Raw genomic sequence first — 21,325 nt, 5'->3', positions numbered from 1 at the left:
TGATTATTTGATTTAAAAGAATTCATAGTTTGAAATATCTAAGGTATACAACATTTGGTTTCAAAGATATAGTGATTAGAAAATCAGAGTTTGTGGCAAAGATTCAATTCCTTTATAAATAGAATATTTTATGAACACAGGGGTATATAATTACAAAAATTAATAATTTTAAGAAAGGTTTTGAGTTTTCCCCACAAACTCTGATATTTTAATTAGTCTATCTTTGCAACCCAATGTCGGAGACCTTAGATATTTTAAACTATAAACTCTGTTAGATCATGTAATCTAAGTTTGAAATATCAAAGGTTTACACCGCCAGGTTGCAAAGATAAAGAAAATGGAATATTCAATCTGTGGCAAAGACTGAACTCCTTTGAAAAAAAGAGTTTACAATGATGAGAAAAATGACTTTGATGGTGTGTGGGGGGGGGGGGTCAAAATAAGACTTAATCCTCTTTGATACTTTTTGCCCAAAAGTTAATTTCCCCCCCCCCCCCCCAATTTAGCGATACACACCTTACTCTGGGAGGGGGGTAATACATTTTCAAGAAAACATATACCCCATAGTGAGTATCCTATGAAAGTTGTTTAGCTTGTTATATTTTAGCTGAGTGTGGAGACTATGCAGGCGAGGATTATCCGGACCATACTTACCTTTCTACATACAACTTCGTGCCTGGCCAGGATAAAGAACTTCAGAGGAAAATAATGGAGAACCATAAAAAACACACGTAAGATAATTTTTTTCTTATGTTTGTGAAAAAAGACTTAATTTTGATTTCATTTATTTTGCGCATATTTTGGCACATTTTCGATATATGATTCTACACTTCTTTGCTTAAAAGCAAATATTGAAACTTTTATTGAGTTGCAACTGTAAAAGTATAATAAATTCAAATAATTGTGTATTTCTCTGGTTCCTAGTTTAAGCCTCAAATCTAACTTAAAGCTGAATCAAAGTTTAAATCCCCGGTTAGATGAGTAGAAGCTGGAAGCAAAGTTCATATTAACTACAAAATGAAAATATTTTATTGCATATATTTAAACCAATCTCATACTGCTATAAATACGATTGTAAAAGCGAATATATTCTTAACTTTGTTGTGTCTCTCTTCGTAAATATTTCACACATTTTTTATTCTTTTGATTTGAGAGTTGTAAACTGGAAATCTATTTCCATACATTGAAACCCTTAATAACGAATACATTGGAAAAATTTATTAAATGTCGTCTTGACAATTTTTCAATAAGTTTCATACTATATTACGTAAATTTCAGTATTAGCGAAAATAGAAAAATAGCCATCAATATGCGGGAACAGTTTTAAAGAGTTCCATATAATCATTTAATTAAAAAACTAAATATCGGCAACATTCCATTATCAGAAAGTGAAGAAAACGACATTTTATGAATTCTTTCGATATATTCGTTATTAAGGGTTTCACTGTAGTTTTTATTTGAAAGTTGTAAACTGGAAATCTATTTTTATAGTTTGGATTTGAAAGTTGTAAACTGGAAATCTATTTTTATAGTTTGGATTTGAAAGTTGTAAATTGGAAATCTATTTTTATAGTTTGGATTTGAAAGTTGTAAACTGGAAATCTATTTTTGTTTGAAGGTTGTAAACTGGAAATCTATTTTTATAGTTTTGATTTGAGAGTTGTAAACTGGAAATCTATTTTTATAGTTTTGATTTGAAAGCTGTAAACTGGAAATCTATTATTTTAGTTTTTATTTAAAAGTTGTAAACTGGAAATCTATTTTTATAGTTTTGATTTGAAAGCTGTAAACTGGAAATCTAATTTTTCAGTTTTTATTTAAAAGTTGTAAACTGGAAATCTATATTTATAGTTTGGATTTGAAAGCTGTAAACTGGAAATCTATTTTGATTTGAAAGTTGTAAACTGGAAATCAATTTTGCTTTAAACTTCCTTCCCTTATTTCCGTTCCAATCAAAAGTTCGCAATTTTATGTTTTTGTATTTTCACAGATAATTTACATTTTTATTTTTAAAGTTCTGTATTCATGTTAGACTCTTCTTTTATGTTTCCCTGGTTATGATCTGTTCTCTATTAAATTTTAAAATCGGACAGGTTTATTTAAACTTCTGGTTTATTTAAACTTCTGGTCATTGATCGCGCTTTACGTATTTCTTTTTAAGTGGAAAAAGGGGAATACTGTAATAATTTAAGAATAATTTTGCATTATGAAGAAAAAATAGTCAGTGAACCCAATTGTCAAATCCCTTTTCCTCTTTTAAATTCAGTTTTTTGTTTCTATCTCCCATTTTGTTCAGATATTCTTATTAATTTAAATGGTCCACCATGGTCACTTCAGAATATATTCCGATACAGCCAGGTCATATTTAGATCTAGTAACTATTAAGCTAGGAGTGTGGACCGTTGAAAGAATAAATATATTCTTGAACGTGTTGCAAACTCCAGAATAGTTTTCCAATAAACTCCATTTTCTTCAGGGAAAATTCTCTAAAATAGTAACTTGGATAAATTTATTGGATCGGGAGCAGCTGATAAAAATATACTTGATTCGTTCTAAAAAATCAATGCAATACAGACCATTCAGACTTTTAAAGATCCTTTATTAAATAGTTTTCATTTTTTTAGGGAAAAAAGTTTTATGAATCTTCACTTCTGAGAGCATAAAGGAATTGAGTCTGTGCCACAAACGCAAGTTTTCTAATTTCTATATCTTTGCAACGTGATGATGTAAACCTTTGATATTTCAAACTTAGACTATTTTATCTTACAGAATGCATAGTTTTAAATAATTATCTAAGGTCTACGACATTGAGTTGCAAAGATAGCGGGATTAGAAAATCAGAGTTTGAGATATTTGAATAATATAAGAAATGGTTTTTGGAGTATCACATTTAATATCAAAATTGAAAGCAAACATTAAAGTTTTTTAATGTTTATACAAAGCTTTAATTAATAATTGAAACTTTTGAAGTTGGTATTTTTGAAATTTCTATTTTTATAAAACTAAAAACTAGATGGCAGGATATAATGAAACCTATTCTAAATATAAATATTCTTTGAGCTTATAATGGTTCCCTTGACACTGGTAAACAAGCAAAACATAAATTTTAACAAACATTATTTTAAACAAAGATCATCTGCAGAGAGTATCGAGTTGGCTTTTATTTTACAATAAAAATAAACTTAGTTAAGTTCTTTAGAACTGAACAGGAAGACACATACAATTAAAACAAACGTGCATAGATGAACATTGCCTCAGAAATTACTGCCCCGTCTTCATATTTATGTTGAAATACTGTGCGTTGTGTAAATGATACAGAATCTGTTTGAAGCTTTGTCTAGTAATCCATTAATCCGTGTTAGTGTGGATCCATCAACAGAATATATTCATTAAAACTTTACCCTGGTTCCTCAGAATATAACTTTACCCTGGTTCCTCAGAATATAACTTTACCCTGGGCCCTCAGAATATAACTTTACCCTGGGCCCTCAGAATATAACTTTACCCTGGTTCCTCAGAATATAACTTTATCCTGGTTCCTTAAAATATAACTTTACCCTGGGCCCTCAGAATATAACTTTACCCTGGGCCCTCAGAATATAACTTTACGCTGGGCCCTCAGAAAATAACTTTACCCTGGGCCCTCGGAATATAACTTTACCCTGGGCCCTCGGAATATAACTTTACCCTGGGCCCTCGGAATATAACTTTACCCTGGTTCCTCAGAATACAACTTTACCCTGGGCCCTCAAAATATAACTTTACCCTGGTTCCTCAGAATATAACTTTACCCTGGTTCCTCAGAATATAACTTTACCCTAGTTCCTCAGAATACAACTTTACCCTGGGCCCTCAGAATACAACTTAACCCCGGTTTCTCAGAATATAACTTTACCCTGGTTCCTCAGAATATAACTTTACCCGTGGTTCTCAGAATATAACTTCACACTGGGCCCTTGCAATATATCTTTACCCTGGGCCCTCAGAATATAACTTTACCCTGGTTCCTTAAAATACAACTTTACCCTGGTTCCTCAGAATATAACTTTACCCTGGGTTCTCAGAATATAGATTAATTTTACCTTTTATATTAATGTAAAATGTGTAATCGGAGTATTCTTTAATCTGAGAACTAATTTATTCGTTCAGAAAAATTAGTCATCACTTTTTTAATAAGTTATCAGCTCCCTGCAGCCTCTGCAGTCTGAAAACTGACATTAATTAGGTTTTCCGTTTGCAAAGTTTTTGTCATACATGGTGGTTGTTCCCACTCATTTTCGTATCGGGTTTTAGCTCATCAGAAATTAAATTTTTTGTTCTTCTAAACACTTTTTTTGCTGAACTATTCGTTTAAATTCATATTTTCCATATGTTACACAATGTTTAATGGATTTTGAATTACGGATCAAAACATGCCTTAGTTTTTTTCCCAACATAGCCCTGACATACCAAGCTACTAGAACTTATAGTTAAGCGTCAGCCAGGGACAGAAATATATCTTCTTTTTTGGGACTTTTTTTTATCAAATTAACGTTGAGGAAATGAAATTGTCGGAATGAATAGAAGCTAGAGGAATGTTTTTATGAAACAAAACTATAATAAAAATATTCTTACATTAATATATGTATGCTGCATAATAACATTTCATGAAATATATAAGAGGGAATTCGTGAATAACTTACAAATGTCTATTTATATTTATATTCACTATAGCGTTGGAACTCAGCTTTACCTGAAAACTAAACCTGAACATAGATTTTGTATGCTGAATTATTCTTGATGAAGTAAACAAAACTGCAAAGAGTAATTTAATGCTTTTAATTGAAAATAATATTTAGAGGACAGTCGCCTGGTGAGGCTGACCTCAACCTCCTTGAGACTGCTAGGCGCTGCGAACTCTATGGGATAAAAATGCATCTTGCCAAGGTAATATTGTTATTATTACTATTATTGTTATTGTTATTATTATTATTATTATTATTAGGACCACGTTATTATTATTATTATTATTATTATTATCATTAATTCCAGGACCACGAATCAGTTGCTTTAAACCTGTCTGTAGCGCATATGGGTGTTCTTGTGTTCCAGAACTACACCAAGATTAACACCTTCTCTTGGGCCAAGATTAGAAAACTCAGCTTCAAGAGGAAAAAATTCCTGATTAAACTTCATCCGGAGGGTTATGTAAGTAAATAATATTTTTATCAAAAGTAAAACAATTATTTTATCATTTTATGTTATTTTATTTACACAAATGATAACTGAGCGAATAAGGGGAGGGGGAGGTTTTGAGATTCTGCCTTTATTAGCTTGTCAATTCTGCGGAGAAGCTTAAGACCTAGTTATTTAGCAATTGTGTCTATGTGTGTCTGGGGGGTTACTTGTCTATTCAGTATTCACACTAAAATCCTTTTCAATTCAAGTCTCAGCCCAATTCTTCTTAACAAACAGTTTCTTAAAGCATGAACTTAAAAACTTGAAAGTTTTAAACATTGACAAGTTTTTATTTTCTGTTGAATTGTGTGAGGGAAGAATGAAGCTAATCTATTATAGCCTGAGGTACGGATTTATACAAAAGTGTTCTCGTGTGCCTTTTCAAGATTCATATTTGAAATCTGATTTTGCTGAGAGAAACAAGAAACATGGACTAAATGTCAGATCTCGGTGAATGTGTGAAACTAGAGAACAAACCATTTATATAGTTTTTATTAGAAAATGTATTGTATGTTTTTATATAATACTTCTAAACTTCTGCTGCTTAGGGAGTTAAACATGTAAGTTGACAAGGTCATTTTTACCCCTTTCCAGATCTTTTTATCTATTTTACCCTTTTTTACAACTTTTCTTTATTTACTCTTTTATGTGGATCCAGTTATTCCATAACAACTAGTTATTCCTTAACAACTAGATCAACATAGAATAGTACTTAGGACTTCGAAAAAGAATTGAGTCTTTGCCACAAACTCTGATTTTCCAATCCCTAATTCTTTGCAACCTAATGTCGTAGACCTTAGATTTTTAAACTATGTTTTCTATTTGATTAAATAATCTAAGTTTTAAATATTTGACGATTAAACCATCAGGATTAGAATATTTGAGTTTGTCATGACTCCATTTCTATGTTTGAAATTGGTCTACACACTTCACGACTTTTCCCTTTAGGTAGGATTAGACTCTAAACCTAAGCTGTATACACATAACAATACAGTTCTTGTTCTCTACCTTCACCCGTAACCTTTCCACGATGAAAGAATAACCTACGTTCAATCTGAAAAAAATGTTAGGCATTAAAGTGCATGAAATTCAGATTTCTGATCTAAAATAAAATCAATGATTTATTAGCTTTAAGATGAACTGTCATTAAGAAGATATATACTATATACTGTAGAGTTAATTCATAGATAGAAAGAAGATATGATGCTTTTAATAGTTTTCTTCAGAAAACTATCGAAATCTATGTATTTTTCCCTTCATCCTTTCCATTTTTTTTATCTATAAAATTCTCGCATCTCTATAGTTGTGGTCGACTAGTAAGTACAGATTTAACAAATAATACTTCATTTTTTATGAGTTAAACTGAATAGCTGTTTTTTCAGGGATACTACAAGGATATTGTGGAATTCTATTTCGAGGAGAGAAACCAGTGCAAGAACTTCTGGAAAAAATGTGTTGAGCATCATGGATTCTTCAGGAATAAACCTATATCAACCTTTCAAGTTTTTTCACGGAGTAAACACATACATCTTAATCAACCTTTCAAGTTTTTACACGGAGTAAACATATACATCTTAATCAACCTTTCAAGTTTTCACACGGAGTAAACATATACATATATCAACATTTCCACACGGAATAAACGTATTAACCTTAATTTACCTTACCACACGGAGTAAACATATACATCTTAATCAACCTTTCAAGTTTTCACACGGAGTAAACACATACATCTTAATCAACCTTTCAAGTTTTCACACGGAGTAAACACATACATCTTAATCAACCTTTCAAGTTTTCACACGGAGTAAATATATACATCTTAATCAACCTTTCAAGTTTTTACACGGAGTAAACATATACATCTTTATCAACATTTCCACACGGAATAAACGTATTAACCTTAATTTACCTTACCACAAGGAGTAAACATATAAACCTTAATAAACTTTTTTACACGGAGTAAACATATACATCTTAATCAGCCTTTCAAGTTTTCACACGGAGTAAACTTATACATATTAATCAACCTTTCCACACGGAGTAAACATATAAATCTTAATCAACCTTTCCACACGGAGTAAACATATACATCTTAATCAACCTTTCCACACGGAGTAAACATATACATCTTAATCAACCTTTCCAAACGGAGTAAACATATACATCTTAATCAACCTTTCCACACGGAGTAAACATATACATCTTAATCAACCTTTCCACACGGAGTAAACATAACCATCTTAATCAACCTTTCCAAACGGAGTAAACATATAAACTCAGCCATATATAAATCTTCAAAGTCTTCTGTAACTCAAAATTTTATTTTCCATCTTTTGTGAAATTATGAAAAATATTCACTCTGGCAGAAGATATATGCTTAAACAAAGCAAAACCAATCGTTTGTTAACGAATATTTAATAAATCTGTCAGGTGTGTATCTTCTGCCAGAGTCAAGATTTTGCATAGTGTAACAAAAGCAAACTTTAAGGCAATACAATTTTAAAATACGGTGAATCCCATATATATGAATAAATAGACCGTCTTAAGTTTGTTGATATTTCTAAAGAAACTTATTTTTATTTTTAAATCAAAGGTAATATGAATGCAATTTATATATTTATATTAAACTCATTTTTCCGCGGCATTTGATCTTAAATATTTATAAAAAACCCTTGATATGTTTTCATATATTTGGGATTCACTGTATGAAATCTCAGATTTTTATTGAGTCTTCTGTAAGTCTAAAAATACTGTATATTTAATAAACAGATAATAATGATGCTCAAAACTTTGTTTAAGTTCGCACCGACTAATATGTAGCTTACATTAAGATTTAAATGCCTGGATATATTTTAATCTAATTTATGCCAAATCATATTTGGGTTGACCGAGGTTACTAATGTCAGGTGTTCAGAGACTCCTGTTAGAAACAGAGAAAAACCTAAAATAATTAGCAGAGGTTCATCATTCAGGTCAGCTTGTTTATTCTGCGTTTAATCAAGAGATCCTCAGGATTAGAGATTAAAACTTTTGATCTTTAAAATGTTGGGCCGGGTTTCCTTGTTTTATAATTTTGTACTTTTAAAGTCTATAAATATACGGTTACTTACATAATGTCAAGTTTTAGAGACATCGTTGTTGTGTGGTCAATAATGCATTTTTGTTTTTACCCTAATTGGGCGTATATAAATAAATAATTTAATTATCTTTTCGGACAGAAGTTTTAATTTTATTTTGTATTTTTAGAATTGTTAAATGTTTAGGTATAGCGGGAGAACACAGAAACAAATGCAGGAGCATGTCAGAGAAAACTTTGTTAAGCGGCAGTCATTCCAAAGGTATTGTATTAAATTAATTAAAACTTACTGTTGCGTTACTGGCAGTGCGTAGGATCCATACCATTTGTGCCACTGAAGTAAATCCAGATTGAGCTTACAAGTTTTTTTATTTTTTAAGAAGGAAAATTATTTTTAAAACTAATTCTCTTTTAATATTTTTTTGTATCCTAAATCTTTATTGACCAACTAGCTGAAGTTGCCCGTGAAAAAAAATTAGATTTTTGAAGAAAAAAATCGCATTTTTTAAGCCTATGTTGCCCCCGGGATACTCAAGGGTTCCCTCAAAAATGTCTGCCAATTTGGTCCAGCCGTTTGGCCAGCCTTAGCTAACATAAATAAAAATATATGTACATATATGCGAAGAGCTTTATAATATCGTTTAGGGGAAGTACTGATGGGTGTAATTTACCTGGGGTTCAGAATAACTCCTGCAGTTTACTTTAAATAAATAAAATATAGATAGATGAAAGATCAGGGTAGTTTTACCTATCCATGATATTCAACAATTGTTTCGAGAGAATTTTTTGTATGTTAAACTTTTCAGATTTTCCAGAAGCTTTTTTAAAAACTAAAAGCGGATATTATAGACTTCTTAGCTTTAAGCAATAAGGGAGGGGAGAAAGGCCAACCACATCAATCTCTAGTCCGAACCACATTCTCCTCATTCTCTCGTCCGAACCACCTCGAAATCCTCGTCCTTTCTATATTATTTTTTTTAAAGTGTCTAATCCTTCCATATATAACTATTTTTTAAGAATCAAGCCACGTTAGGGCATAAATGAAATATCAAATTTTTGTAAATCAAAGTAAAAAGTTTCAATTGAATTAAAGATTTCAAGTTTAATTTAAAATTCAGTGATGGTGATGGACCAAACCTCTTGTAGAGTAAAACAGTAGATGTTAGTTCCACATTTATTGAAAATATATTTCGGTCTGGGTTGACCCTCGTCAGTTCTAACGATATAATAACCATCAAAATCGATAAAAAAAATAAAAAATGTAAAAATCACAAGAAGATAAACAAACAAAAAGATTATTCAAAATAAAAAATTGGGCTGTCAAATGGACATAAGGGAAAAGAACTCAGATTATGAGATGGAAAAAAGATAATTTGCAAATATTCACTTTCTAAAAAAATGTTTTAAGACAATTATTATTCCTTGAGATTGTTTCTTCACAAAGATTCAAAACAAATTGTGTAGATGTTTGAATATAGAGTTTAATGTCCTTAAAAATGTACACCTTTTTAACGCGCATTTTCAGATATTCCTGGTGTATAATGCCGCAAATAATTCCAAGTTTATAGAACTTTAATCTTTTTTGTTAACTATAGTGAAAACCATAGAATTTTTCCGGGTGGTTCCATGGGGAAAATTATAGGCAGAGGTATGCCGAATATTTTGCTATTTATTTTATATCACGAAGGTTAGCCATTATGGAGGCAGAAGAGATTTAAGTTTTACATAAATAATGTTTGACATCATTCTCGTGGATTTGAAGATTCCAACATCTCAAAATCCTTGGAAAACTTTATTCTATCTCATGTTCTATGCCCTAACGTCGCCATATTTTTAAAAAATGTATTTATTTTCAAGGATCGGACACTTTAAAAAAAATAATATTGAAAGGACGAGGATTTCGAGGTGGTTCGGACGAGAAAATTAGGAGAATGTGGTTCGGACTAGAGATTGATGTGGTTTGCCTTCCTCCCCTCAATAAGGGGATTATGTAATCATATTCAGAGGTCGGTGATTTGTTACACTGTGCAGTGTCTAGTTATTCTTCATATCCAATTTGGGCATTTTAAAATTGGATGATAAATGCTTGATCCCTCAATTAAAGTTATCTACGCTTGGTATGACCGCCACGGAATACTCACTTCAGACCGTAATTGATTCTGTAATAACTGGTTTTGAGACAGTTTTTTTAATTTCTTCTTTTTTAAATCCTTTAATTTTTAGACATGTTGGTTCTCTGCACGGAAGTATGGGTAATGTCGGGATGAGTGTTTCCGCCCAACCCCTTCTACCCCTCGGAGACAACCATGTTGGTATGTACAAACAATATGTACACCATGTACACCTAGTACGCCTAGTTCACTTTGTACACCTGGTTCACCTCAGCCTGTAATTTAAGAAAGTATTTCTTAAAAGCAAACTCACTTTTTGATTTTTAAACAAATGATTTTTTGCAATGACATTATATAGAAAAACTAAAACTTTCTACCTGGCGGTGTAGAACCTTTTGATATTTCAAACTCAGATTATTTGATTTAACAGAATTCATAGTTTGAAATATCTAAGGTCTACAACATTGGGTTGCAAAGATATAGAGACTAGAAAATCAGAGTTTGGGGAAAAAACTCAATTTTTTATCAAAACAGTTTTTTCACCCACAGAACCCTTGTCTTAAGTTTCAGGGTGAGGTACACCTTGTAAACCACTCTTCTTCGTTTCACACTTTCACACTATATTTCCAATTTTCAGCTTTTCTTCAAAGTTAACCAAACTAACTTAACTAACCTTACAGGAATAAAACGTTTTCATATTTTCAAGTTTTGAACTATGTATCAAAGAATAATTTCTACTTTTTAAGTTTTTTTTCTCTTTTTATTTTGTTTTTTTTCCATTCTGAAATGTAGTGAATTAAAAGTTGAAAACTTTCAAATCAAGAAATCAGATTAATATTTTATTTTGTTCACATTTATTTTTATTAAGAATTCTAAAAAACGTTTTATTCCTGTATCTTGGAGAGTTTCTCAAGTTTCCTTTTTCCACTTTAATCTTGAGCATGTATAGTTAGATGGATTATATTCATGTTTTATCTAAAAAACAACCTTGCATCTCAATATCCGGGTGTCAGGATAAATTGATGAGAACAATCTTTAATCAGAACGCTTCCGTTTATTGTATTCAACAAGATGTTCAGCTTCATAACGGGTTGGACTGAGCTTAGTTGGAGGTTTTATATTAAGCTAATATAACAACTGGCAGAAATTTCTGTTCGAAAATTGGTTTTCTGTCTTTAAAACTTTTCATTCAATTAACAATATTTCTTCAATTAATATGCCTTTTTTAGTGTATGGAGATATGTTTATTTATATAAGTAAATAAATAATGTATTTTTTCGCAAAAAAAATCCCTGCAATTCTAATGAATATAATCCATCTTCCTCTTCTTACTAACCATACTAACCTTCCTAACTCTCTTCTAGTTGGTACATCGGCTTCTGTTTCCTGTGGTTCTATGAATCTATTTCCTGACGACCATAGGTCTGTATACTCAATGGGGCGGACGGTATCCAGGCTCAGAGATTTTGATGATTTCTCAATGGATTCTCCATATTCGGGTCGGAGACCGTCTAGTCACACAGCCTTTGTCCCCCAGCCTTGTTCTCCTGGTTCAATGGATTCTAGTCCTCGTAGATTGGTTTATGGTGTACAACATTTACCTAATTTTCATCATGATCATCTACATCACCAGGAGCAGGATCAACTAGGGATAAATACTCTTCAACCAAACTCTCAGAGAAGAGAGCGTGCTCGGGAAGCGCTCCTGAGACGAAACCTTTGTGATTTTAATGTGTCCCTAGAGAGCGGAGCAACAAATTCAGTTTCCTCTAGGACCGGAACCACAGAGCTTAGGACGGATCCTACTGTTGTCCCCAATTTCTCTGGTAGAATGGATCATCAGGGAAAAAATCAATCTCAGTCTAATACTTCTCTTCACTCCAACCAATCTGCAAAATCTGAGGACCCGGATTCAATTGATCATCTCTCCTCTGAGGACAACCTTAGTCATGAGTCCTACGACCTCCTGGATAAAGAAGAGGAGGCCCAGATTAACTCATTCTCCGAGAATATGAAAACTGTTCTCTCCAGATCTGAACTTTCATTCGATAATTCAGTTTCATACTCTCAACCCCTGTCCATGCCTCCAACTCCGAATAGAGTTGAAAACCTGGACGGAAACTTTGTTTTAGATAATGATCCAGGTCAGTCAACACGGGATGATGTTAACAGCAATGTTAAGAACAAGATTAATAACCACTCCAGCACCCACTCTAGCAGGTTGTCAATAAACAGCTCAGGGATGTCGACAAGTCCTGTTCCAGATTCAGTTAATCTCCAGAAACCTGTATCTACGCTGAGTAGAAGAAGATCATCGGGTTCAGGTTCTCAGAAGTCCAAGAGCTCCAAGGGGAGTAAGAGTGGGAGTGGATCTAGGATTAGTCTAAAAGATGAGCAACAAGAAAACCAAAACTGTTTTCAGGGTCATGAAGTTCATCAGGAAGATAATATTTCCTCGACCTCAAATATTCAATATTTTCCAAAAAATAAATCTAAACAAGAACTTAACAGGAATGGAGGCAAAGTTAGAGACGATTCTAGAGATAGCGGAATGCACGAAAGTTTGATCTTCCAGAGCCCTACAAACTTAAAATACTTTTCTTCTCACATCAGCCCTCAACCCTACAGTTCTAGAACTCTACCAGGGAAGAAGAGAAGAGAAAAATCTCCAATAACCTTTACACGAGGAAAACTGAGTGTTGATTGTTCCTCTAATTCCTCCAGTAGCCACGCTTCCCCCCGGATATCTCGACCGAAATCCCTGGATTTCTCTGTCATTGCACTGACAGATCTTCCAAGAAAGAATGCATATTCCTACAGGGATGATACTATAGATCAACACGATTTCGAGGATAGTTCTTCAGCTCTCAGTGCTCAAAATGAATTGAATTATGCATCAAGTTCTGATGTTCCTCCGACTCCAGAAAACCCGGAGCTTCCAATGATCAGTGCAACCCGGAGCTTTAACTCGTCTCTGAAAACGAACCAACCTTGTAACTATAAACAAGTAGAAGAACGGATTTATGATATTCCGGAAGGAATAGAGAGAGAACTTCGCTCTCATTCTCCGATATCTGAGACATATTCAAAGAAACCTTTTCCTCCCAAATATTATATGGATCAGACTAAGTTTAAAACCTACCTGGAGATATCAGGAAAGTTTTCCTCTGAGGATTCTGAATCAGTTTCCAACCGTCTGAGCTTTAAAGTTTTACCTCCTCCCAGGGTGATCAATAAAGTTTCATCAACTGAGAGTGAATCAGCTCCTTCTAACCATTCTGTACCTGCAGCAGTTCATTTTGATTCGGACACCCTGTCTCTCCCTCTGGATTTGTTGAGCCCCCCAATGGAATCTGAGAGCTCTGGAGCACTGGTTGAATCTGAAAGTTTGCCCGCACCTCCACAGTTTGGAAGTAACAAGGACGATACGGATATTGAAGATGACGTAACTCCTAAAGGAGAGGATTTAACCCCGGACTCTCTCGATTTATGCAATGATACAAATACTATAAAGAAGAACAAACATAGTTCTCTCTCTCAAGCAAATGTAAGACAGGAATCAACATATGAAACGAGAGCTGAAGCTGTCCTGGAGTCACAGCTCACTACTGAATCCTTTCAGGGTGATTTAGAACCGCAACCAGACATTTTGGATTCAGTTACAGAAATAGATTCACGACCAAATCTGGGGAAAAGACGAGAAAGTGCTTTACTTCGTGCTCTTGACACATTTGATTCATTCAACCTGGAGCATGAGTTTCCGGTAACCCGGAGACAGGAATCAACCTACGAGGATAGAGCCGAGGCTATGCTGGAGAAACAAACTACAATAGATTCGTTTACTTCACAGAACTCAATTGATGATAATGTATTCCTGGATTATCCAGGGCCTCCTGATCCTCAGGAAGTATGTCCTGTTAATACTAGGGAAACTCTTCTAGAATCTCAGAGTACTTTTGAGTCTTTCACAACAGAGTGTGAGGTTCTTATCACAAAGAAAGAGGAATCAACCTACGAAGAACGTGCGGAAGCTCTTCTTGAGTCACAAAATACAATTGAATCTTTCACTACTGAAGTGCCAAATGATGAAAACGTTTTTAGAGAGGAATATGATTTTAATGAATCTTTTGATTCGTCGGGAAGACTGTTACAACACTTTCAATCTTCAGATGCCAAAGAAGTCTTAATAGCAGACATGTATGTAAAAAAAGTTGGTAGCAATGAATCTGTTTCTACAAATGGTGAATCAGAATTTGATACGGTTCCTTTCCAGGAGGATGGAGTTAATGTAGACTTAAACGAGTGTACTTGCAATGACAGCTACTGTTTTCGAAATGTTGTTCCTCCTCCTTTACAGAATCCTGTGTTTATACCCTCATCACGCAGCAGCAGCGGAAGTAGTTTTGATTGTCCGCTCAACCTGGAACTAAGCACTGACGCTGATACTCCTGTCAGAGATCTGTCCAACAGCTGTCTAGATTTTCCTACCGGTCCATACGATATCGTGGATCCACAGCATTCCTATCCGGAGGAAGATTTCGGTTCTTATATTCTCCAGAAACCTGTTGGATTCAGAGACGGATTCCTAGGTCCGTTTCACCAGAGAACTCTATCACGGATTAGTGAAAAGAGTTCTAATGAGTCAGGATCCCCACAATCAGATGGCCCGCCTCCACCTTACGCAGATAATACTTCAGTTAGTGATCATGAGGAACAAAACTATACAACAAGTGAAGATAATGAAAATGCTCCAAGTATTAGCTCTGACTTACCGGAGAACATGGGTCCACACCTGGAGCTACAGCCGAACCCGTCTTTTGATGATGTTCAGGTTGAATACAATATGTCTCCTCCCAGCTCTAACATTGAATCTCCCAAGATAACTGAATTTACACAGATAGATCAGGATACTTTAGAGGAGGACCTAGATGATACAAATGCAGAAGAGATCAAGACTGAAGAACGCAATTCTCCTATAGAGATTCATCCTGAGATGTCTAACTCTATATCCAGTGAAAACAATAATACAAACAGGGACTTGGATGGTTCTCTCCATGACTCTATGGAGATCCTTGAGGATGTAAACACTATTGACTATTTTGACAATGAAGAAAAACAATCCTATGATGAAAATGTTCCAGATGTTAGCATACCAGAAAACGTTAAAGAAAACGATGGCGAACTATCTGGATTATTTCAGATCAAACCAGATGATTTTGAATCCGGAACCTATAACACCGGACAAGAAGACATGCATTCTGGAAGCAGCAAGACTAGACCAGAGGATTGTGTAACAGATAGTTATCACACCAGAGCAGAGGAACCAGAAACTGAAAGTTACCAGACAAGACCAGATGATGATGAATCTGGAAGCCTCCCAATAAGACTAGAAGATATTGTTTCTGAAAGTTGTTTACCTAAACCAGAAAATGTTGAATCAAGATTAGAGGGAAACTATCAGACCAGACCTCGTGATATATCTGATCATTCTGGTAGATATGTAGTCAAGGAAGGTTCAGAAGAACTGATGTTCTAATCAAGTATTAGATTCACAGTGGGACACATTTTTATAAAGTATTAATCTTCCCTAGACCTTTTTGCTCAAATCGTTCATTTCAACAAATTAAAATTAATTAAATTCTGCATGTCTAGGTTATCAATGGACAAGTTGTCAAATTATTAATTTTCAAATTGTCAAATATTAATTGGCAAGGTGTGAAGTTAGTAAATGACAAGTTGTAGAATTAATTATTGGCAAGTTGTCAAATAAAGTTGTCAAATTATCATTGACAAGTTGACAATTTGTTTGTTTTGATATCAAATTATTAAATGGCAAGTATTAAAGAAGTTGTCAAATTATTAATTTACAGGATGTCAAGTTATTGATTTAAAAATTGTCAAGTTGTCAAATTGTCAAGTTGTCAGCCCTGATCTTTATCTTTTTACAAAGAAGAACTATCTAGTCAGTATTATACTATTCTCATTTCTCATCAATGTAAATGTATTCCCCCTAATGTACTTTATATCGTACCCTGCAATCAGTTTCAAGAAATATTTTACATTCTTTGAGAAAACCTTGTTATGTTTATAAACCTGCGAATTCTATTTTCTGCTTGTAATCAGTCGTATTTTATACAATATAAAATATATGTTATTCATTCGTTATCAGAATAAGATTTTTGTTTTTGCATTGATATAAATATGCAAAAGTTAAATTAAGCTTAAGTTAGACTGGATGAAAAAAGAGTGTATTGAAAAAATATGCTTTCAGTGGCCGAATTTAAAGAATTTGAGCGGCGGTTTAAATTTAAGCCGCGGTTTAAATATGATTGGTTCCACTTAAAATTGTATCAATGCTTCAAGATTCAAACTGGCGCTTAATTTAAACAGGGTTTTTTTATGACTTTTATGACGTTACCAATTTGTCATTACCAAATTGTCACTTTTTTGTATTTACCAATTTGTCATTACCAAATTGTCACTTTTGTGAGCTTACCAAATTGTCAATACCAAATTGTCGTTTCCAAATTGTCACCTTACCAAATTGTCATTACCAAATTGACATTACCAAAAATCCGCCCGTCTTTTGGCGGATTTAAACAGCGGCTCAAATTCTTTAAATTCCATCTCAGAAAACATGAAAATAGTAAAGGGATAGAAATTTAGTTTTAGGAAAAGGTGTTTATTGCTCAACATTTTCAGAGATTTCAACTAGGACATAGACCTCATGTTTGTTAATCGGTAAAATTAAATTGATATTTTGGAAAGAATAATAAAAATTCCAAATATTTGTGGCTAACTTAGAATCAAAATGAATTTATTCCATAAACCTCTTTTTTATGTCAAATAAGGCTTGGCCGCCTAAGAATTTTTCTTGAGAAGTCTCTTATTTGTTTAAACGATATGTTTTAGTTAAGAATTTCGACCGAAAACCCACACTTTCACTGAAAACTCCTAAATAGGATTTTTAAACACGCTCCTCTGACTAAATCAAGGATTTGGGTTGTTGCTGGATGCCCTAAATCTTTTCAATATGGCTGTTAGAATCTATTTATATATTTAGATTATTCTAAAACCCCTGTGCTTTCTTGTGCTTTACTATAAAACATATGCTTTTCTTCCGAAATACTCGCTGTAACAAAGACGACATCTAAATATATTGAGGGATTACAGGATCCATTCAAGGATAAATTTATGAGCGAGAAAAGTAATTATGAATTACAAATTGAAATCATTATAAATCAAAGCTAGCTACAATTCATACAATGTTTGTAAATGAAAAGATTTTAAGAATAAATTCATTTTGTCCATTCTCAACGTGAAACACAAGACAAATGCATTTTAAGAGAAGTATTGTAACTAAACAGTCACCCTCCCCCCATGACCCCCTTTAATACCCCCCCCCCCCACGTGTGTGTGGGGGTGGGTGGGTTCGATTCAATAATGCAAATAGGAAAATCTAACTTTAATAATATTTTTAAAATCAAGTTAGGTTAAATTTTAAATTATGAAGAAGATTTATATACTTAAATGAAGCAAGTGCCAGAAATAGTACCAGTCGGTATCAGAAAAAGTAAGAAGAAAAATAAAAATAGAAAATAGTTGAGGAAAATGAATTATCTCTGTATACAGTCTGACTTTAAATGTCGTCTTGTGTAGAAATTGACCAGATTTTATCATTATTTCCCTACTTTGAAAGATAACCAAACCACTTAGTGTGCTACTAGGTGAAGTTTTTTAGAATAATTGTATTATTAGGAGGGGGTTGGTCGCCGTGGGGAGCTTATCCCCCCCCCCCCCGGGAACAATAGTTTTTACTTACACCCAGAATCAAGACTCAGTCCCAATATTCCCCCCCTTCCCACTCTGAATACAGAATTTTGTTATATCCAATGTTAGCATTAAATCCTGAAATACAAAATAAGAAAAGTTCTTGTCGTTTAGCATTAGTTCGGGAACTATAACCATCTCCCCTCACTACTCCGCAACAGTACCATCTGATATTAAGTACTTAGGGAAACGATTTTTGATAAATCTTCTTTATACATTTATATATTTATACTATTTGTTTACACATTTATATATATTGATATTGTTTATTTATATATTTAAATTTATACATATATGTATATACACATTGTATTAATATATTTGGCTCGTTTGTTTATTGGGTTTAAAAGCAAAACAGAAACTTATTTTTTTGTGGATATCAATCATAAAAACAATAATTTATGCGAAATGAAGAAAAAAATGGATGCTTTTAATGTAAAATTTCAAAGCTTCAACTAATACTAAAAAGAGGGGCACAAAGCGCCTTAAATTCCTAGAAAGAATGAATTTTCAAAAAGAAGGAATACCCTCAAGAGAGATAATTCAGAAGGTACTTTCCCAAAGGCATTTTCCCCGATGGCAACTTCCCAAGCGACAATTTCCCAAGTGGCAAGTTCTCAAATGTACATTTTCCCAAATGACAATTCCCCAAGTAGCAACTTCATTATGAAGGAAGTATTAAATGAACATATAAGTTTTACATTTTTAAAGAATTAATCAACTTTTTATTTAGAAAGTACGCGACTTCAAAAAATGTCATTCAGTTTCTCTCAGTTAGAAAGGCAAGAATATGTTGGTGGCCTTCACCCTTTCTTCAAAGAACAAAAATGTATTAAACGATCCTTATTATTATTTACGATTAGGTTAAGCCTTCTGAGACTAGGATGGGCTAGTGAACCGAGCGCTGCAGCTATTATAAAGAAAATAAAGTACATTATTTAAGGTTAGGGTAGGCGCATGAGGCGCCGCAGGCTACGATGGGGGGCCGAGCGCTGCGGCTAGGATGGGCTAGGGGCCGAGCTTGGCGGCTAGGATGGGCTAGGGGGCCGNTTGCTGCGGATATTCCTTGTTTTAAAGAAAATATAGTGAATTATTTATGGAAATTGATACTTGGAAAAATGTACATGTGGGAAGTTGCCGCTTTTCCTTCATGGGGAAGTTGACACTTGGGAAATTGTTACTTGGGTAAACGTACATTTGGGAAGTTGCCACCTTTTCTTCATGTGGAAGTTGCCACTTTGGAAGTTGTCATTCAGGAAAATGTACATTTGAGAAGTTGCCGCTTGGGAAAACGTACATTTGGGAAGTTGCCACTTGGAAAAATACCCTTGGGAAGTTGCCTTTGGTAAAGTTTCTCAATTCAGAGTTTCATGGCTTACTTAATTTAAGGTTCGTTACAGCTGGAATAAAAATTCAGAATCGTTTACAATAACTATATATATTTAATTTTAAAACCCGAGTTTCACTTATAAAGTTGTTGACTTTTAAAAAAGTCAATACGATAAAATAAAAGAGATCTAACGGTATTTCTAATCTTTATTTATTAAAACAAAAGGTTATGAAATATTTTCCCAAGTGGGGCTTAAATTGATTGGTTTAGAAATTAATAAAGAAACTATAGACGAATATCAGTTAGAAGGTGTTTGTAGAACTTCATGATGGTGATGCAGATCATCAATCTTGACGGCAGGCTTTCTCACAACTAGGCTTAGTCTAAGGGAGAGAGATTGCGGACTTATCCTGTATACAGGATAATGGAAGGAAGTCTGGTTCCGCCCGGATCTCTGGAACATTGCGGAGCGAACTATTGTTACCTTCTCCTGCGGAGCGAACTATTGTTACCTTCTCCTGCGGAGCGAACTATTGTTACCTTCTCCTGTGGGAGGGAGAGATTGCGGACTTATCCTGTATACAGGATAATGGAAGGAAGTCTGGTTCCGCCCGGATCTCTGGAACATTGCGGAGCGAACTATTGTTACCTTCTCCTGCGGAGCGAACTATTGTTACCTTCTCCTGCGGAGCGAACTATTGTTACCTTCTCCTGTGGGAGGGAGAGATTGCGGACTTATCCTGTATACAGGATAATGGAAGGAAGTCTGGTTCCGCCCGGATCTCTGGAACTTTGTGGAGCGCGGAGCTAGGTGTAAGCAGTGTCTTCTGTTGTTGGTTCCGTATCTGAATCATCATCACAAAGGAGCCAGGGTTGAGACGGAGTTGTGAATCTCGTGAGTGTTTTCCGCTGACTGACTGGTGAAGCGGGAGCTAGGTTGAGCGGAGATTTGACATGTGGGGTGTGTTGTATGGCGGAAAAGGATTCTGTGTATTCAGTGTACACACACATCCAGGGAATTGACATCGGCATTTGAGTCGGAACAATCGTCTTCCTTATATTTCGAATTTGTTTTAACAAAAGTATTTTAACGGTAGTCCTCAAGGTCTCCTGCTTTGTGAATATCTTTATAAAGGAAATAATTGAGTCTTGCCACAAATTCTGATTCTGATCCTTACAACCTGATTAAATATCTGAGGTATTCCATGTTGGGTTGTGAATATATTGGGTTTAGAAAATCAAAGTTTGAGGCAAAACTCAATTCCTTACTACGAAATTTCTTATGAAAATTAGTTAAACGCACAAAATACAAGCTTTCTTGACGCTTGTACAATTGTACATGCGGCAACGGGGCTTTATGTATGTACATTTTACATAAGATTTTATATCGCATTGAAATTGTGTTAATGAAAATGAGTTTCTTGAAAATGCGTTGAACTAGAATTGAAATTTACAATTTTATTGAATTAAAATGTGTAGAAGGTTGATATTTAAGGAATGGAATAATACCAATTTATTAGCTAGGAAAGATTTCAAGTAGAATGGTAACTGGTTATAAAATAAGAAACATACAGTTTAATAACATTGCAGACAAAAGTATAAAATAGATAAAAATATAAAAAATTGTTTTCATAAAACCTGAAATTATTTGACTATTTGATAAAACTTAATCATGGTTTGATCGCGCTGGATACTTATAATTGAATGGAGTTAGTTCAAGGAAGGAGGGGTGGCTGCTCTCAGGATTTTGAAGTTGCT

At 34.0% G+C, this 21,325-nt stretch overlaps 1 protein-coding gene and 1 long non-coding RNA gene across 3 annotated transcripts in view; one reads left to right on the top strand and one right to left on the bottom strand.

The window, feature by feature from the left end:
* LOC111694839 (uncharacterized) overlaps positions 1–16,570 on the top strand; it is a 58,246-nt gene extending 41,676 nt beyond the window's left edge. The window contains exons 7-15 of one of the 2 annotated variants that reach the window (XM_023463905.1): positions 608–731; positions 4,839–4,926; positions 5,032–5,187; positions 5,557–5,562; positions 6,600–6,694; positions 8,127–8,192; positions 8,484–8,558; positions 10,520–10,608; positions 11,772–16,570. In XM_023463905.1, the coding sequence (XP_023319673.1) occupies positions 608–731; positions 4,839–4,926; positions 5,032–5,187; positions 5,557–5,562; positions 6,600–6,694; positions 8,127–8,192; positions 8,484–8,558; positions 10,520–10,608; positions 11,772–15,943 (4,871 nt within the window). In that variant the 3' untranslated portion in view covers positions 15,944–16,570. The remainder of the gene's footprint in view (positions 1–607; positions 732–4,838; positions 4,927–5,031; positions 5,188–5,556; positions 5,563–6,599; positions 6,695–8,126; positions 8,193–8,483; positions 8,559–10,519; positions 10,609–11,771) is intronic. The other variant, XM_023463977.1, reaches the window with a different exon arrangement.
* Positions 16,571–19,945: 3,375 nt separating this feature from the next.
* Positions 19,946–20,660, bottom strand: LOC111695137 (uncharacterized). The gene is made up of 2 exons (XR_002763804.1): positions 20,108–20,660; positions 19,946–20,051 (listed from the first exon to the last, which is right to left on the bottom strand). It is a non-coding gene; the product is annotated as an uncharacterized LOC111695137 (long non-coding RNA).
* Between the last annotated feature and the right edge of the window lie 665 nt (positions 20,661–21,325).

The sequence above is a fragment of the Eurytemora carolleeae genome, unplaced genomic scaffold (assembly GCF_000591075.1).
Source record: "Eurytemora carolleeae unplaced genomic scaffold, Eaff_2.0 scaffold79, whole genome shotgun sequence".
In the NCBI taxonomy this organism is placed as follows: Eukaryota; Metazoa; Arthropoda; class Copepoda; order Calanoida; family Temoridae; genus Eurytemora; species Eurytemora carolleeae.
Note: the sequence above shows the minus strand (reverse complement) of the source record. Positions and strands in the feature narration are given on the sequence as shown.